At 38.6% G+C, this 27,950-nt stretch overlaps 1 protein-coding gene across 2 annotated transcripts; it reads left to right on the top strand.

Annotated features, from left to right (window-relative positions):
* Positions 1 to 1,585: 1,585 nt before the first annotated feature.
* Positions 1,586 to 23,119, top strand: NUDT9 (nudix hydrolase 9). Of its 2 annotated transcripts, XM_027598777.2 has the most exons (8): positions 1,586 to 1,978; positions 6,538 to 6,777; positions 9,027 to 9,122; positions 11,928 to 12,014; positions 17,196 to 17,307; positions 19,688 to 19,834; positions 21,184 to 21,268; positions 22,323 to 23,119. In XM_027598777.2, exons 1-8 carry the CDS (start codon positions 1,872 to 1,874, stop codon positions 22,499 to 22,501), a joined length of 1,053 nt encoding a protein of 350 aa, XP_027454578.1. In that variant the 5' UTR covers positions 1,586 to 1,871; the 3' UTR covers positions 22,502 to 23,119. The 2 variants fall into 2 exon arrangements, with proteins under 2 accessions (XP_027454578.1, XP_027454579.1); XM_027598778.2 differs by lacking the exon at positions 19,688 to 19,834.
* The last annotated feature ends 4,831 nt before the right edge of the window (positions 23,120 to 27,950 follow it).

Consider the following 27,950-nt stretch of genomic DNA (forward strand, 5'->3'; position numbering starts at 1 on the left):
ATGACTGATTTGTCAGCACACTTCAGAGGAACTAAGCATTTTAAACAGAGCCTGCCTAATTATATTTCCAGTTTAAGCAGAGGTTATTGGTTGTCAACAATGGGGGCAAAGTTTATTTGACCAGAGGAAGCCAAATCCAGAAATTTATTTTTTTAATGATAGTACTTTACTGTATGGAAGAACTGCCAAAAATAAACAGACCTGGATACTAGGTAAAGTGGTAAGGACACATTTTATTCAGTAATACTGTTGTGTGAATGAACTCAACCTCCCTGAAACAGAAGGCTGGAGACTTTTTAAAGCCTTTAGTGTGCTAAGGGAAAGGCACTGAGGTGTGTCAAGGGGGTGAGTTGGTGCTTCACGTGGGTAGGCCATCTGGGTTTGTTAACTGGTCCCTGTCAGAGAAGAAACTTCTATCTTTATGACAAGAGGCAGCAGTCCAAGTTGAAGAAAGATGTCCATTCAAGTGAGGCCCACAAGGACTGGGAGATAGAATGGAGTTATCTCCCTGAATGATTGCATTTCAAAGTGAGGGGCTCTCAGGTCTTCGAGGATCGTTCTGGATAGACTTTTAGCACAAAGGGCAGAGAAAGGATTTATAATTGCAAACTTTTGAAAGAAAGTGCTCTAAGAGAGGGAATGTAGGTACTATCTCCCTATCACGAGGCTTTGCCTGGAACAGTCAATTCTCCTGCATTGTTAGCTTTTCCACCAACGCATTTTAATGGGGTCTCCGGTTATCCTAGGGACAAGGCCTTAAACTGCCAGAAGCCATACTAGTTTTGTCAAGTCTCTTAGTGTAGAGGTTGTGATGGAGCTGCTATATGCCAAAAGTTGTGCATTCTCCAGTCTTCAGAACAATACTTGTCAAAATTTGATTAATCTGGCTTTTGAGACTGTCAAAGTTTTATAATGTCTGTGTCTCTACCACACCATTGAAAGCACTGGACTTCGTACTTAAATGTTTGCCACATTACTAAGATAATGAATATAAAAAACTGAAAGCCAGATTACAAACGGTTTTGTTCATTCTGAATTACCAATCTTCAATCTGGCGGTTTGGTTAATTTTTGCCCCTTGTTTTGTCTTGGGTTTTGCTCTGTATTCCTGCTCCGAGCTGCGCTTCCGGCTCACAGCTGGTTTGCTCCTCCACTGGTTTGCCAAGGCCACATCCGGCAAAGCTTTGTCAAATTTAACAGCTACAGTGAACAGCCTGGTAAAAGAAGACAAAAGTCTTCAATGTGTTGCAAATCTCTAAAGTACCTCCTTTTCCTGCAACCACTCGTTCAGATAGGATTAGGACGCCCACTGTTCACTACCTGAGGGGCCTGTAACTCCTTCCTGCCGAGAAAAACAGAAACAGGTACACGACTTTCTCTCAATCCCTTTTCTTTCTTTGCCCATTTCCCCCCTTCCAACTCCCCATCTTCTTGCACTTCCTCCTTTTCTTCGGGTGCTTTCTCGGTGTAGTTCGCACCACTCCACCCCAAGTACGCCTGCGCACACTGGAAGGTCGAAAAACGTGAACGCTGCGAAGCCGGCGCTGTTTTTGCTTTACGGCGCGGCTGTAAAGCGCTGTCACTGACGTGTGAGGCCACGGGGTCCGCGTCGCTGTTCTGAGGCAGCAGGCGCTGGTACCGTCCGCGTCGCTCGCAGATCTGGTTCCTTTCGTCTCACTGGCGCGAGCGGGGGATTATCTGGGGAGAGCTCCCGGTCTTGTGTGTTCCGTGAAAGACGTAGATACTCCTTCCCCGGAACGGGAGGGCGGTCCGTCCTAGTGCCCGCTAGATAACCTGGGGCTGTGGGGCGGACCGAGGCTGTGGCCCCGGCTAAGCGTGAGCTCGCTCCGCGAAGCCGCCCGCGGGCAGCTGATGGCCGAACGCATCCTGGGAAAGACTGTAGCCACAGTGTCTCTCTCTCTGGCCTTGGCCTCTGTGACTGTCAAGTCCTCAGGCTGTTGCAGCATTCCGGCGTGCAGGTATTTCCTGGTGCTGCCTTCTGAGTCCTGGGGTTGTGGGTGGAGCCAGCGTCGGGTCCTGCGGATTCTCTAGGCTTTGCTTGCATCCCGGGTTTCTATAGCCCGGTGTACGTTTCCTCCCCACCACCTCTACTTTTAAGTGTAGATCATATATTTATTATCTTCCTCTTTACCCCTGGATAAATTTAGGGATTTATGGTATCTCATACTGCCTCCTACTTTTCTTGTTTGGCATGTCATGTTTACTGGGGCAAAAGGAGATTTTCTTCTGTTCGCCCCTCTCCATTTTTGTCCTGTCCTTTTTTTTTTTTTCCTTTTTCTTTTTCCCTGGAACTCTTGTGACAGCTGTTGGACCTTCCGGATTGAACTTCTTGCTTCTCTCTTTCTCTCATTTTCCATTCGTTTCTTTTTTGTATAATGTTCTCAGAGATTTTACTCAGATTTATCTTCCAGATTACTAATTCAGACTTCATTCCATTGCGTCATCACTTCTATTAAATTGTAGATTTTGACAAGAACTTTTTTTTCTCTAATTGCTCTTCTTAATAGCAGCCTTTTCTCATTTTATGGATATAAAAACTCTTGAATGTAAAAATGTGTAATTAAAACGTGTAATTTTAATCGTAAATGTGACATTTACGATTAAAATTGTAATTTTAATTACAATTAAAATGTGAAATGTAAAAATGATAATTAAAATAAAAAATTATCTTCTATTTCGTGAATTATCTGTTAATGGGTCCCTGGTTCTGTTAATTTTCAGTCCTTTCTCCTTGTGTTCTCAAACGTTGGGTGGACACCGGTTATGCATTTATATTTTGATTAAGTAATGGACATTGTTTTCTCTAAATGGGAGGACTGTTAGAACATTGGCCTCCTACACCAGGGCATGTAGCCTGGAAGGTTTTAGTTGAGTGTGTGTGAGCAGGGAGCTGGTAGACAGGCTGGGAACCCTCGCCTTCCCCCTTTCTTCCAGGTTTTGCACCCGTGGAGCACGTTCTCTGCTGAGCATAGGTGTGTTAACTTTATTTCCTGGTGTTAGTGTGAACTGTGGTGATACGAAGCCTAAATTGCTGCTGTATTCTCTAACACCAATATTCCCAGTAGAGGTTCTAGTCTTCATTTTAACTTTTTGGCTTTATCCCAGGGGCAAACATAACCAATGCCAACTTTTTATTTGGGAAAGGAGGACGACGAAGTTCCATGGTTGTTGCCCCACTGCCCACTTAGGACAACTGGGCCCACTCTTTTAAGCTTGAAACCTCTCAGGCCTCCTCTTGTAGAAACAGCATCTCTCACCCACTTTTCTGTGCATATTCTCAAATATAATTTGTTGTATTTTGGCTTGTAAGTCAGTATGAATCCATCCACTTTCTACCTGAAATTGGTTACCATCTCTTATTCAGTGGTGGTCTAGTCTCTCTCCTGCTGTGGATTTTGTTGCCTTTCGTACATCATTATCTCTTTTCAGTGGGATTTGGGGAGGGAAGGAATAAACGTCTATGCCTTTTATAATATAACAGCGTGTGTTAACCAAATTCCAATTAAAATTTTTTAAAAGAATTAAAAACCAAATATTCCAAGTTAAAGACAAAAAAACCCAAACTATGTTCTTTGGAAGTTATAAATGCTATTTTTCATAGATGCCACCAGAACAGTATAAAATTGCTTGCCAGTTACTTTTTTTTTTAAGATTTATTTATTTTAGATTTATTTTAGAGAGTGCGTGGGAATGGGGGGAGGGGCAGAGAGGGAGAAAGAAATCTTCAAGCGGACTCCCCACTGAGCACAGAGCCTGAGGAGGGGCTCCATCCCAGGACCCTGAGATCATGACCTGAGCTGAAGTAAGAGTCTGACGCTTAACTGACTGAGCTACCCAGGCACCGCAGTTACTCTTCATTTTTATAATGCTAGGAGCCCTGGGTGAAGTGAGGGTATATGTAAAACCAGTGACTGCTTATTGATGCCCAGAAATTTTTGATTTTGATGTAGTCCAATTTATCTGTTTTTCTTTGTTGCCTGTCCTTTTGATTATATCCAAGAAATCATTGTCAAGTTTAGTGACATGAAAGTTTCCCTGTATGTTTTCTTCTAAGAGTTTTATAGTTTTAGGTCTGGGTCTTTGATTCATTTTGCATTAGTATTTGCATATGCTATAAAGTAAGGGACCGTCTTCATTTGCGTGTGGATATCTAATTTTCCCAGGCCCATTTGTTGAAAGACTGTCCTTTCCTGTTGAACAGTTTTGTCAAAAATCATTTGACCATGTATGTAAGGGTTTATATGTGGGCTCTCCACTCTATCCCATTGGTCTATATATCTGTCTTTATGCCAGTATTATACTGTTACGATTACTATAGGTTTGTAGTAAGTTTTGAAATTAGGAAGTGTGACACCTCCAACTTTTTCAAGATTGTTTTCATTGGACCGTTTGGGGTCCCTTGTTTGTGATCTTAGAAAGTTTTCAGTCTTTCATTATCACACCAAAAAGTGGGCTTTTGTATATGGCCTTTACTATGTTGAGGTAGTTTTCTTCTTTTTCTTCTATTCCTAATTTGTTGAGTGTTTTTATTGTGAATTTTATTTATTGGATTATGACAGACTTTTTCTGTATCAGTTGGGATGATCATGTGTTTTTTTCCTTCATTCTGGTAATGTGTATTACATTGATTGATATTTGTATGTATAAACATCCTTGCATTCCAATAAATCTTGGTCATGGTGTATAATCCTTTAAATGTACCGTTGAATTCTGTTTGCTGCTTTTTTGTTGAGGATTTTTGCATCAGTATGCATCAGGGATATTGGTGTATAGTTTTCTAGTAGTGTCTTTGTCTGGCTTTGGTATCGGGGTAATAATGCTGGCCTCATAAAAAAAAATTGGATATATTCATTCTTTAGTTTTTTTGAAGAATTTGAGGAGGATTGGTGTCAATTCTTGAAATGTTTCATAGAATTCACCAACGAAGCTGTCGTCTCCCAACTGTTTCTTTGTCAGGAGTAAATAAATACGGTTTTGCATCAACTTTTAAAATTATTTATAGGGGTGCCTGGGTGGCTCAGTCGTTAAGCATCTGCCTTCGGCTCAGGTCATGATCCCAAGGGTCCTGGGATCGAGCCCTGCATCGGGCTCCCTGCTCGGTGGGGAGCCTGCTTCTCCCTCTCCCACGCCCCTTGCTTGTGTTCCCTCTCTCGCTGTGTCTCTCTGTCAAATAAATAAAACCTTAAGGGGCGCCTGGGTGGCTCAGTCGTTGAGCGTCTGCCTCTGGCTCAGATCATGATCCCAGGGGTCCTGGGATCGAGCCCCGCATCGGGCTCCCTGCTCGGTGGGGAGCCTGCTTCTCCCTCTCCCACGCCCCCTGCTTGTGTTCCTGCGCTCCCTCTCTCTCTCTCTCTCTCTCTCTCTCTCTATCAAATAAATAAATAAAATCTTAAAAAAAAAACCTTAAAAAAATAAAAAATAAAAGATTTTATTTATTTATTTTTGACAGAGAGACAGAGAGACAGTGAGAGCAGGAACACAAGCAGGGGGCGTGGGAGAGGGAGAAGCAGGCTCCCCACCGAGCAGGGAGCCCGATGCGGGGCTTGATCCCAGGACCCCTGGGATCATGACCTGAGCCGAAGGCAGACGCTCAATGACTGAGCCACCCAGGTGTCCCAATAAATAAAATCTTTTAAAAAATAAAATTATTTATATAACCCCATTCAAATTTCACCACTTTTCCTGCAAAAAAAAATTTTTTTTTCTTTTTTGGTTCAGGAACCAATCCAAGATCATTGATTGCATTTAGTTTTCATGTGTCTTTAGTCTGCATCTATCTGAAAGAGTTACTTGTCTTTCATGATGTTACCAGTTGAAAGAGTACACACATTTATTTTGCAAGCTGTCCTTTGACCTGCTTCTATTCTATATGTCCTCATGTTTTCGATTCTGGTCATACATTCTTGTAAGGAATACCTCAGAAATGATCACTGTACTTCTCACTGTATATCAGGAGGCACAGGATGTTGACTTATTTCACCACCCTAACAAGTTGGCGTTTGATCATTGATATTGTGAGAGCAGAGTAGGGATGCTGTCATCAGTTTAGAATTCATATATTTATCATAGTCTGACTGTCAGTGGTATTACGTTAATTCTTGTACAATGTAAGAACTTACAACAGATATTTCCATTTCCTTGTTCTTCTTTTGGGCCATTCTTGGCATACATTTTACCCGTGTGTTAGACCATAGACCATTTTTTTTAAAAAGTCTTCTTTTAATTTGTTTTTATGGTTGAATTTTCATAACAAACTTCCTCAGCTTTTGTGCTAACAAAAGTAAACTTCTGTCCCTTTTTCTCAACTAAAAGAAATTCAGTGAGTAGTTTCCAAGTAATAAGATTTGGCAATATTTAAAGATTTTTCATATTTGAAAATAATTTTCTCATAGATGTTAGACTTTTATACTTTGAAATTGAAAAGTATGTTTTTGGGTCTTCTAGTTAGGTTCTTTATTTTTAATTTTTTATGGCATTTATGTGAAAGATTTTTCCTTTTTCTTTTTTTTCTCTCCAGAAACACATTTTCATCCTGTGGGTTTCATCTTAGCTCAAACATCATGTCTAGTTCTAATGGTGCCAAAGAGAATTCCCACAAGGCGGCTCGGACATCTCCTTACCCAGGTTCAAAAGTCCAACGCAGCCAGGTTCCTAATGAGAAAGTAGGCTGGTTTGTTGAGTGGCAAGACTATAATCCTGTGGAATACACTGCAGTCTCTGTCTTGGCAGGACCGAGGTGGGCAGATCCTCAGATCAGGTGAGCAAATTAGCTGGCATTAGCCGGTAGCTGAGTGTAGGATGGTGACAAGAATGGTTGTATTTGTAAATTACCATTTTGACAGCTGAAAAATTATTTTTATCTAGTGTTTGACTTTGTCAGAACTCAGTTTCCACATTGGCTTGAATTCTTGCCAAAGCTAGACCATCCATGTTTGCTTGTTCTTTTGGGGGTTTTATGATGATCTTTCCAAACAAGTAAATCTGTTTTACTGTGGAGTTTTATAGAATGGCAAGTGGTGATATCTATTTTCATTTGTTCTGTTTAGGTTATCAGTAGAACACCTTTTGTGATTATTTTCCACCATTGCTAGACTTGTATTTGAAGTAGTGAAAATATTTTTCAGAATTTTTTCAGATTACTAAGAACAGGAGGATGATAAAATTAGAGCAGTGGGAAAAAAATGGAAAAGGTATAGATAAAGGAGAGAAAAGAAAACAAACACTCAAGCAAAAATCCTTTGACTAAATTCATAGAAATACATCAATTCACATTTTATATTTATGTTCCTTTTAATGAATATAATGATAAGAGTTTTTTAATGTACTAACTACAAACTAGGTGTTGTACTAAGTGTTTTATAAGCATTATTTTATTCTTATAACTATTCTGGAAGACAGATGGGGTTCTTATTTCTACTTGATAGAAAAAACACACAAAAAATGGAAGCACAGAAAGGTTGCCCTTTACCTCTGGTCACAGAGCCAATAGATGGTGAAGCTTGGACTTGAACTCAATCTGGCTCCTATACTTCATGCTCTTAACCACTCTACTAAACTGCTCCGTGGTTTTAGAACAGTTTTATAAGTTTGATTTAATGGGCCAGTTTATTATAAATGCTTTCCAAGGGATTCTTTAGTCAGGTAAGTAAAAAATGTTGCTAGTTAGATCTGGTATTAGTTCATTAGGTTAAACTTTACCGTGGTCTTATGCTCTGACTTGATTTTGACCTACAGTTGTCTTATTTTATCTGATAGTACTTGAACTTTTATTTCTTATTTTTTTGTGATAGTACTTGGATTATTAATTAATCATGAGGCTAACCTGTGGAGAAATTAGTAGCTTCAGTGAATTCTACTTCCCCTCATTTTAGAGTATTTTATGTATACATGATAATTAAAATTAATGGTGTTGGCAAGGGTGCTATATAGTGTAAACAGAGGAACATTTTCTTATTTTTCATTCAGTTTATTTTTTAAGAGTTGGATTTATATCACCATCTAAGTCAAGCTTTCTTACTAACATTAATATTTCAGTTATGGTTAGGTTCATGCTTTTTTTCCCCATTGGTGAATTTCTAGAGTCCCAAAAGCATTGTAACACTGGTTTTATAATTTCGTGATTTCTACCATTTAATTCTTTTTATTTGTGTGTTAGATAGAAGATTGGTTAGAAGTCTTGAAAGAATGTCTGAATCATTCAAATTGGAATTTATTTCCAAACTAGAGCACAAATACTTCGATGCTCACTTACTGAAATTAAAGCAAGAAAGAAACCAAAACTTACGTCAGAACTGCCTATGAACAATTCACTATCAGTGCAGTTATGTCAGTGGTTTCATAATGGTGAGGAAAGTAGTTTATTTATATTTACTTTGGAAATATTTTTATTGAGGAATGACAAACGCAGTAGAGTGCACATTTCTTATGTGTGCTTCTATAGCTCAGAACGATTTTATTTATACGGCTCTAACTACCATTGAGATCAAGATCTAGAACACTTATATAATATTTATTTTAGTCTACATTATAGTTAGTATGAAGTTTTGGGGTAAATTCATTGTTTTGTGGGTTTATTTTGATGAAAATATTAGTGTACATTTGAGGAAATTAAACTTACTTTGAGACAGTAAAAACATCAAGATATCAGAAAGGATCTTATTTTGGGGACCACAAAGGAACCACTAATTTCCATATTGTGCCCACAGACAATTCCTCCTTGCTAATAGTAGCGTAGACTTTTTTGTAGCACGTGGGAGGAGCTGCAGATTTTCTGCATAGTCCTTCCCAGAGGGGTTATAATACACATCCTTGTATTATAAGGTGTTTTGGTTAACACTTTTTTAAGAAACTGTTTTGAAGGAGTAAGATGGATTTGTAAATGAAAACTGACTCTTAAAAAATTAAGTTTCACGGATACTTTATTGTAATAACAGGTTGACTGGCATTAGTGAGCTCTTGGTAGTATTAGGCCATTATTCTTATTTTGCTTTGGTATTCTCATTGCAGTGAGAGTAACTTCTCTCCCAAGTTTAATGAAAAGGATGGGCATGTTGAGAGAAAAAGCCGGAATGGTTTGTATGAGATTGAAAATGGAAGACCCAGGTAAGTACTGGGGATGGGAGAATGTAAGAATGTAGAAAACCCAATTAACATTTATTGAGTGTTTATATGTGCCAGACAATATAAAAAAGAATTTATATGCGTGATCTGATTAAAACATTACAGTAACCCCACGAGTGGATATTGTTAGTTCCATTGACAGATGAGGATAGAGAAGGTAAGCAATTAGCATACAGTAAGTGGGAGAGGCAGGATTTGAATGTGCTTTTTTATAACTCCACCTTGTAGGTGGAAATAATGAATTGAGTAAATGAACAGAGAAGGGAGGGCGCCTGGCTGGCTCAGTCAGTAGAGAATCTGACTCTTGATTTGGGGGTTGTGAATTGGAGGCCCACATTGGGTGTAGGTATTACTTAAAAAAAAACCCCAAAAACAAAAAACGGGATTGAAAATTGTACATTCAGTAGTTTATTAAATTTATTAAATTGATGTCTTAAGGTAAGAATTTACCCCAGTGTAAGAGTAAAAATAAAAATAACACAGTAACTTAACATGAAGATTCTTTCTGTACTTCTAAAACTGATTTTTTTTTTTTTAAAGATTTTATTTATTTATTTGACAGAGAGAGACACAGTGAGAGAGGGAACACAAGCAGGGAGAGTGGGGGAGGGAGAAGCAGGCTTCCCGCCGAGCAGGGAGCCCGGTGCAGGGCTCGATTGCAGGACCGCAGGATCATAACCTTAGCCAAAGGCAGACGCTTAACGACTGAGCCACCCAGGCGCCCCTCTAAAAATGATTTTTATACACAACTCCAAAAATTTCCATTTTCCTTAACAAGACATTTTAGGAAGAAATGTAAAAATTAGCATGCCTCAAATAAAACAAAGAAAGATCAGGGATCTGTAGTCATAGTTCTTACCTTGAAAAATGTTGTGATTTGTATTCTTAGTTCCTCAAGGACAAGGCAGTGGTTGTACTCCTCTCACCATAACCTGGTCCTTCAGTTTTGCTAAATTCAGCCTTTGGTCATAACTTCACCTTTCTGTGTTGTTGGATCTTTTTAAGTCAGACCCTCCTTGCATTTGACTTATTCCTTTGGTTCATTTCTGGGTAAAATATATTAAAAGATATGTACCCACGTAAAGGATAGGCAGCAGAGGCAAGATAGCATGTTGTTTCAGCCAAGAGTCTGACTAACAAACAACTCTAGCTTGCCTGAGTAAAAAGTGAACTTTAGGGTTATAGGATCATCTCAAGGAGCCCAAAGCATAAGTGCAACTAACTTGAGGAAGGGTAGAATTGAAAATCCATCTCTTGCTTTTTTTACATGTTGCTTTTATTTCTCTTTCACGGCAAACAACTTTCTCTGCTTCTCAGGCTACAAGATAGTCTGTGTGTCTTTTCCATAGTTTCTAATGTACAAGTTAGAGGCTTGGTCATCTGTTAAAAACTGACATTCTCTCTTAATATATTTTTTTAAGATTTTTATTTGTTTGACAGAGAGAGACACAGCGAGAGAGGGAACACAAGCAGGGGGAGTGAGAGAGGGAGAAGCAGGCCTCTGGCAGAGCGGGGAGCCCGATGTGGGGCTCGATCCCAGGACCCTGGGACCGTGACCTGAGCCGAAGGCAGACACTTAGTGACTGAGCCACCCAGGCAACCCTTAATATTGGTTTTGATCATTTGTATTCAGGGGTGGGTGGTTACATGGAATAAACATAGTCGTAGGCCGCCTTGCCCCTCTTCCTGTGAACTTGAAAAGTAAAATTATTGGCACCTGGCCAGGTGTCTTGTCTTTATTTGTAAGTCTTGCTGAAATATTTCTGAGCCTAATACAAAAACAGTAGCAAAACTCATTCAGCCTGAATAACAGTCACAGGAAAGACCAGAATAAAAAGAGATCGCTGACAGAAAATTTTGGCTATGTGTTTATTTACTTTCATGTATTGGGAGGACAAAAGATAAAATCTTAGTAAGGTAGGACTGTAGGTTACAGTATTTTACTGGTACATGATGAAGTTGAACATTTAAGGAATATTGACTGGAAGAGAATTACGCATGAATGTTGCTATGTTTACCTGACAGACTTTTTAACATTGGGTTATGCTATTTGGTTACACAGTAAGTTGGGATTTTTATATTGCTTTCTTTAAAAATCTTGAAATCCTGAGTAATACTACCAGCTCATTATATGCTACAAAATATATATTATTGGTAATAAACATCCAGAACCCACTGAGAATAAATGGACTTTTATTAAAAGTAACAAAAATAGGGGTACCTGGCTGGCTCAGTTGGAAGAGTGTGCGACTCTTGATCTTGGGGTAGTGGGTTTGAGCCTCACATTGGGTATAGAGATTACTTAAACTTTAAAAAAGTAACAGAAATATTTTCATGAGAAGAGTTGTATGGAATGGGAGTAAGAAAAGGAAATGGTGAGAAAGTGAAGACAAGTGTGGTTGTCTTGAATGATAAATCATCACTGTTGTAGAGATAGATGATGATTAGGTGCAGACCATTCATCTGCCCTGTTGTAAGAGTCCAATAAAGTTCTGGTTTGAATTTAGGAGTAGAGATGAAAACAGAAAAAATTCTCATATTGAGAACAACTTTGAGAATGAGATCTTCTTCCTGGTTCAGGCCCAAAGCTTAAGACGTGCACAAAAGAAATGTTAAATAACAGTGTAAGGAAATACGGGATTTTAGTGCCAGATGTGTGATAATGCTAGTGGATTTGGGACGAGATATTATTTCCCTCTTATTGTACTTACTGCCTTCTTTTGGGCCATATCAAGTTGGGTTAAAAAAGATGAACACATTCAATTGATTTTATATTTTTTGTCCCAGAAATCCTGCAGGACGGACAGGACTGGTTGGCCGGGGGCTTTTGGGGCGATGGGGCCCAAATCATGCTGCAGATCCCATCATAACCAGGTAAGAATGAAAAAAACATTTCAGCAGCAGAGAGCCAAGTGATTGAGAAATACAGACTGTAACTTGTGTTTATATACACACACGTCTAGTATGTATGTGTATATATAACATGCATATATAATGTATACGTGGTTTTATATATACATGTGTGTATATATAGGTACCTTGTGAAATCTATATTTTAAAGGGACTTTATGTGAAATCATATCGATATAAGTGTAAAGCTGTAGTTTTATGTTATATGAGTAGATTAGGCATCTGAATGAAGTTAACTCACGTGGTATTTACTGAACATCTGTTTGTTCACAGAATTGAGTAGGTGCTTTGGAGGATATAAAAAATAAAAGAATCCTAAGTTTCAGCTCCCTGTCACAGAAGAGCTATGGCTTCATTTGCGAGATGAAAAATATGAAATAAGAAAACATGTCAAGGTTAAAAAAAAAAGAAAACATGTCAGGTAACATGGGTGATAGAGGATGCTTTAGAAAATTAGATGAGGGGCCCCTGGGTGGCTCAGTAGGTTAAGTGTCTGACTCTTGATTTTGGCTCAGGTCATGATATCGAGCCCTGCATTGGGCTCCGTGCTGGGCATGGAGCCTGCTTAAATTTTTCTCTCTCCCTCTCCTCCTACCACCCCCCCCCCAAATTAGATTAGATGTGGGTCATGATGATGGTAAGCTGGAGCACCCAAGAAAGGCATTATTAAGGAGGCCAACTTGAGCTGAACTTGAAGCTTAGATAGGGGGACAGTAGGAGGCCTAAGAAAAAGGCTTGTAGTAATATCTGAGTACTGAGGGCCAGTGAAAAGACCAGCTTGGTTGAAGCAGAAGATTTTTGTAGGAAAATAGCGGGTAATCAAACTTACTTAATTTTTGTGCAATTTTATTGTGGAGAATATTAAATGCCAAAGTTAAGGAGTGTGAACTGGAGCCAGTGAAGGTTTCAGAACAGGGGACAGGCATTCTCTTCCTGAAGCCTGGTCTATCTGGTAAGCCAAATTGTATTCAGAAGACCCCTTGGTGAACATGAATAGAATAAAGAAGGTAGGTGAATCCAATGTTTAGATGTACTTGACCATCTCCATAGGGATCATCTTTCCAATACATCTGGAATATCCTGTCATCCTTTTAATTTTTTTATTTTTAGGATTTCTTCACTTCTCAACTCCCTTCTCACATGTAATTGTCACTTTCCTTTAAATAATGCAAATACCCTCAATATTTTTACTTCCTTTTTTTTTTTTTTTAAGATTTTATTTATTTATTTGACAGAGAGAGAGACACAGCGAGAGAGGGAACACAAGCAGGGGGACTGGGAGAGGGAGAAGCAGGCTTCCCACTGAGCAGGGAGCCCATTGTGGGGCTCGATCCCAGGACCCTAAGACCATGACCTGAGCCGAAGGCAGACACTTAGTGGCGGAGCCACCCAGGTGCCCCACTATTTTTACTTCTTGTGTTTTGATATTTTGAGGACCTTTTGTTCTTTCAGGAGACTTTGTTTTTCTCTGATCTGAGATATAAGTATGATTTCATAGTTTAATTCTAGGAAAGCAGCTTATTTCCCTTATTTTCAAGTTCCTGGAAGAGGCACCGATATTTGTCCCATCTTATTCTCCTACTTGCCCTTTCAGTTCTCCCGCCAAAAGAGATATTTACCCCACACCCCACCCCAGATTTATCTTTCATCCATCTACCCTCCTACCAGTCCACCTCCCTACCTACATATCTACCTACCAACCTACCTATCAGTTTCAAATTCCTTTAGAAGCTTTATGGTTTAAATGAAGTGGGAAGAGTTAATGTATTTTTATTAATGAATGTAAGTAAAAAATACTAATGACAGTATCAGTTTCTTTCCAGTTTTGCTGAAGCTGGCTAAAATCAGGAAGGTGTGAAACATTTGAAGCAGGAATGCTAATAAGGGGCCAAGAAGAAAAGGGAAGCTAGAGTCTTGAAAATTAGCTTTTCGTTAGCTTATTTTTATCTCTGGTGGACCAAATATACAGGAGTGTATATGGTGATTGTGTTGCATTGTTTCAAAATAATAGACATCTTGAGCTTAATTCTCTCATTATACAAAGGAGACACCTGAAGGCTTTGAGATGGTCCAAGGCTATGAAAGAGCCCACAGGTGGCAGAGTCTAGCTTTCCCAGCTGTGCTGTTAGGTTGATGCTCTTTGCTACCTCGGTAATGGATCTATTAACCGATGAGTCCCTTTAAATAGATGAGTGGCAGTAGAAATGGAGGGAAGAGAAGAATGTAAGATGTTAGTTTGTCCATTTGTTTCTCACAAAACTCCTCAAAGTAGGTATTAACCTTTCTATTTTATAGATCTGAAAATGACTCACTGAGGTTAAGTGACTCGCCTAAATCTCGTAGATCTGAAATTTGAATTGGGGATATTTGGCTTCAGATATTGTGCTTTTCCTCTTTTATACCAGTTTTTCACTAGTGAGTAATCCCTAAGAGTCACCTCGTCACTTTTAAAGAAAAGATTCCATTCCCTTTTCTTTCAAGTACTTCATGATTCAGGAACAGCATTGTATAGGATAGAATTTCACAAACGTTCTTGTCCATACTCTCCAGGCAAATGTTAAATTTTTCTCTTCCCAGATGCCTCTCCTAGAGATTCTATGTGTCCAACTATCTGACATTCCTTTAGATCCTTTAAAATGAAAATGTGATGGGAAGTGTTAAATATTATTATGAATAAAATCAGATCAAAAGTTAATGGTGTTAACATTTTCTAGTTTTGGTGAGACAGGAAAGTGTGGGCCATCAGAAGTGGGGAGGGAATGTCAATAGTATATAGAAATATCATTGGTACTGAAGACATGTTAATGAGATTCATTAATTAAAATGATACATTATTTCCAGTATATCAGATTTTGTTTTAAATTTGGTAATGATGTATTGGGTACAAATAAAGAACAAAGCAAGAAACTACTCTGCTTAAAATCCTTAAGTGAGTGGCTTCAGGATAAAATCTGAGAATGTAAACATGATGTGCACGCTGTTCAGTCTCTGGCTGGTCCTGCCTTGCCCGGCAGGCGGCATCTCTCCCTCTGTTCTGCTTGTCTTCCCCGTGCCGTAGCCAGGACTGGCTGGCTGGCTGAGCAGCAGGGGACTGTGTTGGTCTCTGTTTTCCCAGCTCCTTGAATGTGATGTGTAGTAGGTGCTAGTAAATGTTTGTGAGCGAACAGCATCGTCACTCACCTTCTTACTACCTCCTCTTATCTAATTAGTGTAAACATTGTGTTTGTTTGACTTAAGTAAATAGTATAGTGATTAAGAGAACAGATTCTGGAAGCAGATTGCCTGGGTTCAAATCCTGGTTTGTAGCACTTACGAGCTCTGCAATCTTGGGCAAGTTTAATCTACCTCTCTGTGCCTCATTTTCCACATCTGCCTGTAAAGTAAAGGTAGTAATGCAACCGCTTGATAGGGTTGTTTTGAGGTTTCAATGGAGAAGTACATTAAAGACTTAAAACAGTTATCGGGTACGTAATAAGTGCTATATAAATGGCTTTTAAGAAATAAAAGTAAAACGCATGCTCTTTCTCTTCTTACCATGTCTGCCTTCAGTCCTGTCCTCATCATCTTGTACGTGGATCACGGTAACAGTTTTCTAGCCTCCCGTCTTGCTTCCCTCCAAACCAGCCTCCATACTTTTGTCAAAGTGAGTGAGCGTTCTAAAATACCAGTTGCTTATGGCTTTGCCCTCCTTAAATACATTCTCTGGCTCTCTAAGCAGCTGACTTTGATGAATTCTTTGCCTACTCCTCCAGCTTCCTCATACCTCTTGCCCCCACTGATGCCCATGGGGCCAGACCCCACCTATACATTCAGTTTCTTGAACATACTATTTTACATCTTTGTTTTTTCCTCATGTTATACCTATGTCTGGCATCCTTAAAAACTGATGCTGTCTTCTTGTACTAATTATTCTTTCATTTCATTCTTTCAATTATTAATTCATTTCATTTCATTAGTGTACTCCTCAAACTGTCATTCTCTCTTACAATTCATTCACTTACATGTCTAGCTCCACTGCCAGACTCTGAGCTCATTCAGGGCAGGAATTATGGGATAGAACTGGTAGTCAGCCACTGTATAAAGAAATTTGGAAACTCCTATTTAAACTCATTTATTTAGGGGCATCTGGGTGGCTCGGTCGGTTAAGCGGCTGCCTTCGGCTCAGGTCATGATCCCAGGGTCCTGGGATTGAGCCCCACATTGGGCTCCCTGCTCAGCGGAAGCCTGCTTCTCCCTCTCCCCGCTGTGTTCTCTCTCACTATCTCTGTCACTATCTGTCTCTCTCTCTCTCAAATAAATAAATAAAATCTTTAAAAAAATAAGCTCATTTATTTCATTGAATCTGATGCAAAGCAGTGATTAGGTACCAGGCTTTCTTTTCTGATTTGGTACTGGAAGTTCAAAGTCTTTATCTTTGCCTAAGACAGTATTAGAACAATTCTTAAAATTGGGTGTTGGGGTGGCTATGGTAGGGGTAGAGAAGGGAAAAGGGAGACGTATCAGCATTTGGGAAAGAGGATATGGTTAGAAGAAGTGCATTCTGAAAGGAACCATCCCCTTGATATTTATTTATTTAAAAAACAATTTTTTTAAGATTTTATTCATTTGAGAGAGTGAGCGAGAGGGGGGGAGAAGAGGCAGAGGGCGAGGGACAAGCAGACTCTGCACTGAGCACGGGCCCAATGCAGGGCTCGATCCCAGGACCCTGAGATCATGACCTGAGCTGAAATCAGGAGTCGGACACTTAACTGACTGAGCCACCCAGGTGCCCCTACACTTGTGATTCTTAAAAAAGGTCCTTGGACTGGTTTTTACGTTTACACCCCTGTCTCTAAATTCTGTTTGGCTTTTAAACTTCTTTTTTGACAGTACTTTAAGTAGTAAAAACTATTTATATTCTGAATTTTTATTACAGAGAATACAGTATCTTTTATAGAAAGTAGATATCTGACTTGGTTTGTAATAGTGCAAAATACCAAATGTTTCTATTACAAGATATTTTTCTGGTAAAACTAGCTGAATTGAGGTAAATTTACATATAGTCTTGTTATAAAGAAAAATACATCTTCGTAACTTTGTCTCAAACTTGAGACAGGTCCTTTTCTTTGTTCTAAATCTTTTATGATTTTATGTTACTATTTACAGGTGGAAAAGGGATACAAGTGGAAATAAAATCACCCACCCCGTTTCTGGGAAAAACATCTTACAGTTTGTGGCAATAAAAAGGAAAGACTGTGGAGAATGGGCAATCCCAGGGGTAAGAAAAGAACTAAAATTAAATCAAATTAATGTTTTAAGTCCTTAGTTGCTTCATTTGCTGCAGGGTTATTTATTGTGTGTGGATCTTTATCCTTCATTTATTTTCCATTCCTCTCCACTTCAATTAGTAATTCTTTTGTCATTCATCACTGCAATGAAGTCTCATTGTCAATAGCAAGTGTAAGATAATTCATCAAAGTTGTTAGAATTTGAGTCTAATTATAAAACCTTTGGAAAAGAACATGGACTTGTACATGTTTTGTACAAGTCTACACATAGACTTGTATCCTGGCTTTCCCACTTTGAGCTGAATATTTGGAGTTCAGACTCTTCTCTTTAAAATAAAGGTAATGGGGTACCTGGGTAGCTCAGTCATTAAGCATCTGCCTTCGGCTCAGGTCATGATCCCAGGGTCCTGGGATCGAGTCCCACATCGGGCTTCCTGCTCCGCGGGAAGCCTGCTTCTCCCTCTCCCACTCTCCCTGTTTGTGTTCCCTCTCTCGCTGTGTCTCTCTCTGTCAAATAAATAAAATCTTTAGAAAAAAAATAAATAAAGATAATTGTATCTACTTCATAGGATTACTAGCAATAGCATATAAAGCACCTCACATAAAGTGGGTATTCATAAATGTTGGATCCCATTTCAGAATTCAACCTCTACTCCAAGTCCAGAGTAAAACTGTTAACATTGTTTTGTTCAATTCTGATAACTTTAGACATAAAAAAAGATAACTTTTATTACTTACTGTTCCTTGTAGTTTTAAAAGTTTCCATAATATCGGGCGCCTGGGTGGCTCAGTTGGTTAAGCAACTGCCTTCGGCTCAGGTCATGATCCTGGAGTCCCGGGATCGAGTCCCACATCGGGCTTCCTGCTCGGCAGGGAGTCTGCTTCTCCCTCTGACCCTCTTCCCTCTCGTGCTTTCTATCTCTCATTCTCTCTCTCTCTCTCTCAAATAAATAAATAAAACCTTTAAAAAAAAAGTTTCCATAATATCAGGAATAGTGGACTGTTTTTGCATTCATGTCAGTGTACATTTGAAGTGGCATTTTAAAATGGGTGTTTGTGTAACAGGTTTTTTTTGTTTTGCTTTTTAAGATTTTGTTTATTTATTTTTAAGATTTTTTATTCATTTGACAGAGACACAGCGAGAGAGGGAACACAAGCAGGGGGAGTGGGAGAGGGAGAAGCAGGCTTCCCGCGGAGCAGGGAGCCCGATGTGGGGCTTGATCCCAGGACCCTGGGACCATGACCTGAGCCGAAGGCAGACGCTTAACAACTGAGCCACCCAGGCACCCCTGTTTATTTATTTATTTTTAAGATTTTATTTATTTATTTGAGAGAGAGAAACACAGCGAGAAAGGGAACACAAGCAGGGGGAGTGGGAGAGGGAGAAGCAGGCTTCCCGCGGAAGAGGGAGCCCAATGGAGGGCTTGATCCCAGGACCCTGGGATCATGACCTGAGCTGAAGGCAGATGCTTAACGACTGAGCCACCCAGGTGCCCCTTATTTATTTGAGAGAGAGAGAGAGGAATAGAGACGGGCAGAGAGAAGCAGACTCCCCACTGAGCAGGGAGCCCAACACGGGACTCTATCCCAGGACTCCGGGATCATGACCTGGGCTGAAGGCAGATGCTTAACCAACTGAGCCACCCAGGCTCCCGCAATAGAAGGTTTTGTTTTGTTTTTTAAATTTTTTTAATTTTTTAGCAACAGAGGGTTTCCTATTTTATGCCATATGAAATGGAGATAGTTTGATAAGAGGATGACTTTGATACATATACTGCTATCTGCAAGAATGGTTTTTTTCTTTGTAGGATAAAAATGGATTGGAGGGCGCCTGGGTGGCTCAGTTGGTTAGGCGACTGCCTTCGGCTCAGGTCATGATCCTGGAGTCCCTGGATCGAGTCCCGCATCGGGCTCCCTGCTCGGCAGGGAGTCTGCTTCTCCCCCTGACCCTCCCCCCCATGTGCTTTCTCTCTCTCTCATTCTCTCTCAAAAAAAAAAAAAAAAAAAATCTTTAAAAAAAAATGGATTGGAATGAGCAATGGGGAAGTATTAGCTTGCTGTATTCTTTCTTGCCTCCAGGCCTTCCTTCCTTAGCTGGAGTTTGGAAGGTATCAGGAAAGGAGTCTGATTGGCTCAGTTTACCATAGGCTAACCTTGGACCAATTACTGTGATCAAATACATGAAATACCCTGACTGGCTGCTTCTCCTAGAATCAAATGGTTTACAGAAGAACATACCACAGGAGAATGGGGATCATGATTATGGGCAGATAGAACAATAAATGTGTACTGTATCACCCAGTAAATATTTGTTGCATGAGTTGAAGCATAGTACTTTTTCTTTTTCTTAAACAAAAATGTGACTGTTAGGGGATGGTGGATCCAGGAGAGAAGATTGGTGCTACACTTAAAAGAGAGTTTGGTGAAGAAGCTCTCAACTCCTTACAGAAATCCAGCGCGGAGAAGAGAGAATTAGAGGAACAGTTGCACAAACTCTTCAGCCAGGAACATCTAGTGGTAAGAAATGGTGGTTCCTCTGAAGGATTAAGCCCCATGGATTAGTGAAAATTATTTAAAAGTTCACCTGGATAGCTGGTAGATTATTCTCTGAATAAAGTGAATTACCTATGTATTTGAAATGAATATTCATGAAAACAATTTAAATTCTAGGGGCGCCTGGGTGGCTCAGTCGTTAGGCGTCTACATTCAGCTCAGGTCATGGTCCCAGGGTCCTGGGATTGAGCCCCGCATCGGGCTCCCTGCTCCGCTGAAGCCTGCTTCTCCCTCTGTCTGCTGCTCCCCCTGATGTGCTGTCTCTCTCTCTCTCTCTGTCAAATAAATAAATAAAACCTTTAAAAAAAAAAAAAGACGCTTAACCAACTGAGCCACCCAGGCACCCTGAGGGTTTTGTGAATTTTAAAGCTGACTCAAATGGTTCTGGACAGTATTGTTTCCTGGGAAATTTAAAACAAGCATATGGAATGCTACATGAAAAAAGCTCTATGATATTTACATTTCTTCTATGAAAGGTGAAATAATGGGGTCAGTTATGTCAAGGGGTTTTAAAATGGAGCTAAGAGGTCTTTAGGGAGGTGGGCCTTATACACTTCCTCACCAGGTGGAGCCCTGAACTTTTAAACTGGGCCAAACCACAAATACTCCAAAGACTCTACACAAACACCTGCAACTTGCTAAAGAACAGACCTGCTTAGTGATAGCCTTAGCAAGCAATTATATTCAGCCACAATTGGTTTTCTGTACCAACGCCAGTGAAAATTCCTTGTAAATAACTTCTACAAGCATTCTCTTTCTGTCTTTAAAAAACCCTGACTTGGAGCACCTGGGTGGCTCAGTCGTTAAGCATCTGCCTTCGGCTCAGGTCATGATCCCAGGGTCCTGGGATCAAGCCCCACATCAGGCTCCCTGCTCAGCAGGAAGCCTGTTTCTCCCTCTCCTTCTCCCACTCACCCTGCTTGTGTTCCCTCTCTCCCTGTCTCTTTCTCTGTCAAATAAGTAAATAAAATCTTCAAAAACAAAATAAAAACTCCTGACTTTGCTCCCTAGTGGGACACTGGGTTGCTACCCAGATCTGTGTACTCTGAATTGCAGTTCTTTGATCCTAAATAAATGCTTAATTATTGCCTCCTGACAGTTTGAGCTTGGCACTTTTTTCTTACTGTGGTAAAAAATAAGTAACATAATTTACCATTTTAACTATTTTTAATGTACAGTTAAGTAATGTTAATTATATGCACACTGTTTTGCAACAGGATATTTACATTTCTGATTCTAATAAAGGTAACATGCATCTGCTCTACCCATTTGTGTTCATTCTTCACTTTTTTTCTGCCTTCTTTTAAAAATAGATATATAAGGGATATGTTGATGATCCTCGAAACACTGATAATGCGTGGATGGAGACAGAAGCTGTGAACTACCATGATGAAACAGGTAAACTGACTTATGTTTATTAAACCGACTGGATAAGAGGCACTCTGATATTTGTGGAATGAATGCTCATCAAAGAGCATTTGCTTTTTCAAAGCTCTTGATAGCATTGCCACATTGTTTTACAGAAATATGCCATTTTCATTCCCAACAGTGATTAAGAGTGTTACTTTTAATTTTTTGATAGTTATAATTATTTTAATAAATTTATATTTGTAAATATAAATATTTTCATTTATGATTTCTGGTTTGGGGTCATGCTTAGAAAGATCTACTTAAGAGTGTAAAATGAGTTGCCAATAATTGTTTTATTTTTTTTACATTTAAACCTAATCCCTCTAGAATTTATTTATTTATTTTTAAAGATTTTTTTAATTTATCTTTTGACAGAGAGACAGTGAGAGAGGGAACAGAAGCAGGGGGTATGGGAGAGGGAGAAGCAGGCTTCCCGTGGAGCAGGGAGCCTGATGCGGGGCTCGATCCAGGACCCTGGGATCCTGACCTGAGCTGAAGGCAGACGCTTAATGACTGGGCCACCCAGGGGCCCTTAGAATTTATTTTGACATAAGTTTTCATACTTATTTAATATGAACTCTTTTTTTTTTTAAGGCTAATATTCTTAAAGGGAAAAGTTTCCTTATTGGTACCTCTACTTAAAATTTAGGAACTTGGGGGTGCCTGGGTAGCTAAGTTAAGTGTCTGACTTCACCTCAGGTCATGATTTCAGGGTCCTAGGATCGAGCCCAACGTTGGGCTCAGCACTCAGCGTGGAGTGTGCCTGTCCCTCTACCCTCCCTCCTGCTTGTGCTCTCTCTCTCTCTCTCTCTCTCTCAAATAAATAATAAATAAAATCTTTTTAAAAAAAATTAGGAACTTGGTTAAAATTTGGGCATTTGGAAAATTTGGAACATTCTAGTTTTTAATTGACTGGGCCACCAAATACAATGATGATTTAAGATTATTTTTAGTAGGAATACTTGAATCTATAGAATTATGTTGAAAAATAAATAAATAAATGAATTACTTTTCCTTGGTGATGTTTTTTCTTTGGTAACAGGTGAGATAATGGATAACCTTACCCTAGAAGCTGGAGACGATGCTGGAAAAGTGAAATGGGTGGACATCAGTGATCAACTCCAGCTTTATGCCAGTCACTCTCAATTTATCAAACTTGTGGCTGAGAAGCGAGATGCACACTGGAGTGAGGACTCTGAAACTGAGTGCCGCGGGTTGTAGCCCGCATTGCTGTGGGAGCCACAGGCCAGCAAAGGGGTGCGTGCTGAAAAGAAGGCGGTATCACAGAGCTCATCCTACAGGAGGGCAGGGTTGGTCACTTGGAAATTATTTTATTCACTTTCAGAGCTATTTGCGTTTAGAAGGTTCACATCGGAATAAAATTAGTAAATATGGTAAAATGCAACACAGAATTTTCTGCTTTCTAATCAAAAGAAATATAAACAATCATTTTGTCTGTATTCTATTTAAGCATAGCTTAAACCAACTCTAAACAACTGATGATCTTTGAAGAATCATAATCTGAATAAAGATAAATTTATGGTCACCCATAACTTCTGTTTTCCATCTAGTTCTTATTTTTCAGTTCTGTTCTTTTTTGTTTCTATTGATCTTCTGGTGTCTGAAGGATGTTCCTGCCACATCAGTCTCCTTTAGGAGGAGCACCACCATTGTCTAATCTAATTTATCTTTAAATTATTTCCTTCATATTTTGTTTTATGTGATCTTGCTGAAGCTGATTTCAAAATGGAAACCTTATGTATTCTTGACTTTAGAGTCATCATTGTTTTGAGGAAATTTCGGTCATTCTTTTAGTCAATAAAGATCAAGATCAATGAACAAGAGCTCATGTTCTCACTTCTCCCCAAAAATTCTGAATTTAAAATATGTTCAGGAAATTAGTAAATTGTTTATTTCAGTACTGTAACTGCATGTATCATAATAGATGTTCAGAAAGGAAATGAGAGAGAGGGAGGTCTTTGAGAGTTAAAGTTTTTTTTTTTTTTTGGAAGGGAACGTTAAGGATTTGAATAGGTTTTTGAGAGGCCCACTGTTAACATTATAATTCCCAGAGGAAAGGAAAGAGTTGTTGATGTTCTAGGTGCTTCTGGAAGCAGGGAAGAGGAAGGAAAAGAATACTTGTCTGAGTGGGCATGTATATCACATTCTGGCTGTAAGATAACTATTAGGAAAGTCCCACGGTATTTAGTCCTGTCAACCTAAAGTAGGGACCATCATAATTCCTTCATTCCAGCTGGACTGCAGGTGGGGCATCTGAAGAAAAGGAAGTTTAGGGGTTAGAGACATGGTTGTTTCCCTTTCTTCACATATTTGAAAAAGGTATTAGGTTTACTCTGTAGCTTGAGGACAGAACTTGGGCTAAGGTAAATCAAAAGTGTCTCCCCACCCAGTTTAGTGTCAAAACTACTTTGGTGGTAAACCTGAGCTGAACTGACAGCTTTCTTCCCATTCTTGTGACTATAAGTTTTGCTGAGAAAACATTAGAATGTTTGATTTCAGGATGTTTCAGACCCTTCTGGAAGAGTTATAAGGTTTAAATATGGTCTTAATTTTCTAAAATCCATAAAATGCTGGTCCCTAGGTATGTAATAAGGGACTGGTGCTGACCAGGATGACCTGCTCATTAGCGGACAGGTAGGATGACCTAGAACGATTTGGATTCTACATTTACTCTGTGGCAGGAAGAGATTGCTTTTTCCTGGCACTGAATAGAATTCTTGAAATTGAAGCTGCTTACTAAAGCTCTTGAGAAAGTTTGAGCAATTCCCTGAAGGTCAACATTTACTTATGTCTAATAGTGTTGAAATACTTACACTGACATTAGAAAAGATATTAGATAGTACAACATTTTATTTAAAGAATGACTAAAGCACATGATCTGTAGATAATAAATTCTTCATGGCATTTTGGAGTTTTCTCTGGAACATATACAAAGTATGCAGAATTAGAAAACTATAAACTATAGAAGGATAGAAGTAGATAATCTTCTGATAAGTTTTAAATATCCAGCATCATCTATAATAAGAAAAACCAGATTAAAATTTTAGTTTAAGACATTTCTGGAGGAATATCTGCTCCTATATTACTAGGTGATATTACCTCCATGTTTGCTTTTATTATATTTTAGGTATAAGAAATACTCTTGGAATACTTTTATCTAAAGGAGATTTTTAGCAAAATAGTAATAACATCCATTTACTGAGTATCTACATGATATCACTCAATTGTCAACAACAATCCTATGAAGTTAGGTGGTATTATTTCCATTTCACAGATGAAATGATATTTAGAAAGATTGTCCCAAGGTTAATTCGGAAAGGGACAGAGCTGGGATTTGAATCCTGGTCTGCCTTGTTCCTAAACCTGTTCTGTATTATGTTCCTTACTAAGGTGATGAAGCTTTTATGATCTGTTATTTTAAGCATGCTCTTTGGAAGACTATATATTACCTAAGGAGTACCCACATTATCCATAGTGATACAGTTAGAGTTTACGACTTGACTTTAGGGCCACGTGTGATTTAGCTAGCGTTGTCGAAATTGAAATTTTGGCTCAGAGACAGTTTATTTGGTAATATCTTAAGGATAACTGGCAGCAACCAATATTTGTCTTGCTAGCAGGTGTTCTTAAGCTTTTGAAAGCATTTCAAACTCAAACGGAAGCATATGCTGAACTTACATAATAAGACCATAATTATCTAAACCCTAAATATTTGGTAGCTAAAGAGGACACTTGAAAATTCTAGCCACTTTTAGAGGTTAAATGCTGTATTTTCTTACAGTATAAGAAATGGTGGTTGGTATTATACTCTAACATATTTGTGAAGTTTTAATAAACTGATTTAAAAATACATCCTTTGAAGAAAGCTTTTAAGTAGGTTAATTACCTGCTTTCATCAGTACACTTGCATCAAACTATTTATCAATATGGACATGACCTGAGACTATTAAACTGCTAAGATAAAAATATTTTTAAAATGTATAATAGTGCTTGAAATATATTTGGAGATTTTACCCACCGTATATAACTTCTGACATAGTAGTGAGAGAATTATTTCTGCCAAAATAAACAATACAGATTATGGTTATTATATGAAGGTATTTTTTGCCATAATTTCTTCTTTGCTTCCACTCATGTCTCCCATCCTATGGTTATTTTATTGCTGATGGATTCGTATTGGTATAATCACGTGTACTGGGAGGTAGAAAATAATGTAGTTCTGTTATACCGGAAGTACTGATAAATTGTATCTTCAACTGGGTTTTCTGCAATAAAGCACTTAACTTCTCCCATCTGGCCTTTGATAGTCTGATAAGAGCATTTGAAATAGTAAGAAATACTAAATAAGCATTTTAGGGCAGTGAAATTTGTCAGAAGGAAAACTTGGGGTAAAATCCAATTTCTCAAAATTGGGATTGGGAATATTTTGACTCATTAGCTTCTCTCAAGGTAGATAAAATAAATACATGCTGTATATACTTTTGATTGACATTAATTCAGATATTTAAAAAAGAAATATACCTTTTTTTGGTATATATTTTAAATAAAAACAAACTTGGATGAGAATCAAAGTGGGAAGTTTCAAGATTTGTAGCCTCGCTATCCAGCAAGCTGATGCTTTTGTGGTATGGAGATGTGTTGCTGTGCCTTGAAATCGGGCCATTTCTAGATGTGGTAGTTTCACAGCAGACTGTGCTCATTGCTTACTATGAATTGTCCATAAAACAAAAACAAGCTTGAGGTAAAATTTACTGTTTGAAATTTCTTAAGCTAATATTGCATATATTTCTGTAAGCTGAAATTTTGTCACATACCATGCACATTATGAAAATACCTTTTTAGACCTGCAGAAATTCTGATCTAAAGAGCCCAGAGTTTATAATTAAGGAGCTCTAATTTGGGTAAGTCAGTTGGGTTTGACTCTGCCATATGTTTTTATAGTTCAGGAGAATTATCCTTACCTTTCCTGAGATTAAATGTCACTTGCTTTTATCAATAAAATCATAGAAATAAAGTCTTACCCCAATGAAACCCTAAAAAAAAAAAAACTCATCAGTCCATTAAATAGGTTTGTAGTTTTTAATAGCTTAAAAATTAATATGAACTTACCCCAAGTTGGTTCAAAATAGAAGTGATTAACTGTGAAAGAAGAAAAGTCAATGATCAGTGCTAGAGCTGTCAGAGGGTTTATTTTTTAACTTAGTCCACATACAAGCTAAAATATTTTCTATATGAAAATCTTTTTGTTGAAAAAGTCCATTTTTAGTGCTTTATTTACATGATGTAAGATTTTAAAATGAATGTACACTATCTAAATTTCCTTAATTCAAAAAACTATTTCCTTGTAACTATTTTCTTGTAACTATATTCACTATATCTGAAAGATAGGAACTTGATGTGAATGGTTAAGAAACTTGCTGTGTACACATCCAGGCAAGTGCTACATTAAATTATGCAAGCTCCCTATGTGAATGATACTTGAACCAAAATTTTAGGACAACTGTGACTACTTTGCTTTGAGGGTCTGCTTAGACAAGCAGTTTCACTGGAAAAGTACTGCTTTGTAGCTTCCAGAGGTCCTTCTGTTTTAACAGACTGGCAGCTCGCTCAAGGAATTGACCACTGAAAGAAGGCGAATCCCTTTATTTGCAGAGCTGTCCACCCCAGCACATATGCAAGAACATGTAAGCTAAACAATGTCCCAATTTTCTCTTAGGCAAGAGCAATACCTGAGGTAGTGTTTGTTCTCTTAGGGGGCCTCTTCCTGCTTTCTGACTTAACTAGGATCACTGGGAGAAAAAAATCCTTATGACTATGAAGATAAGGCAATTCCATAAGTTATTCTGTCAGAATTCTTCCCACGATGGGTTGCGGCCAACAGCACTTTTTTTTTTTTTTTTAAGATTTTATTAAGTAATCTCGCCACTCAACGTGGAGTTCGAACTCGCAACCCCGAGATCAAGAGTCCCATGCTCTACTGACTGAGCCAGCCAGATGCCCCAGCCAATAATACTTTTAAAAGGTTCAGTAAAAGAAAGTATAAATAGGTATTAAGTGTTCAGATCTGGTAATCTGAATGAGTCCTGTGTCTGAGGAGTCAGTATTTCCACTGGAAGAGATTTGGAGGTAAACTATACTTTTTCCCATGGTCACACAGCTAATTTAATTGTAAAAGTAAGATGAGAATCTAAGCTTTCTAACTGCAGGCCAGTGGTCTTTCAGCCATGTTTTGATGTTGAGGTGAACTTGCTATTTTTGTAATCATCAGTAATTAATCATGGAAGATAGTTTCCTAAAACATTTTTCATTAGAAATATGCAAGAATTTTTATTGTTTGCCATTTGGAAATGGACTATAATGTTGCTTAAACAGAGTGGATTGTGGGGAGAGCACTAGCACTTCAAATCAAGAGACTTAAGTTCTTATTGATTAGACTCAGAAGCTATTTGATCTCAAGTTTCTGGGACACTTAACTATTCCTCAAGATGGTTGGCTTTAAATAGTCTCGAATCTGAAAATTTTTCCCTCAGGCACACAAATGATTTAGGTCTAATTTTCTGACATTTGTACAAAATATGCATGTCCTTGATTCTAAGATACCACCAACTGTAAAATGTACCATTTAGTTGATGATTGCATTTTAAAGAAA

This window comes from Zalophus californianus, chromosome 2 (assembly GCF_009762305.2).
Source record: "Zalophus californianus isolate mZalCal1 chromosome 2, mZalCal1.pri.v2, whole genome shotgun sequence".
NCBI classification, from domain to species: Eukaryota; Metazoa; Chordata; class Mammalia; order Carnivora; family Otariidae; genus Zalophus; species Zalophus californianus.

Excerpts from the sequence above, each read along its gene's own strand:
- NUDT9 (XM_027598777.2), top strand. The coding sequence starts at position 1,872 with ATGGCCGAACGCATCCTGGGAAAGACTGTAGCCACAGTGTCTCTCTCT. Across the intron at positions 12,015-17,195 it reads GCAGATCCCATCATAACCAG|GTGGAAAAGGGATACAAGTG; the intron begins GTAAGAATGAAA and ends TACTATTTACAG. Across the intron at positions 21,269-22,322 it reads GAACTACCATGATGAAACAG|GTGAGATAATGGATAACCTT; the intron begins GTAAACTGACTT and ends CTTTGGTAACAG.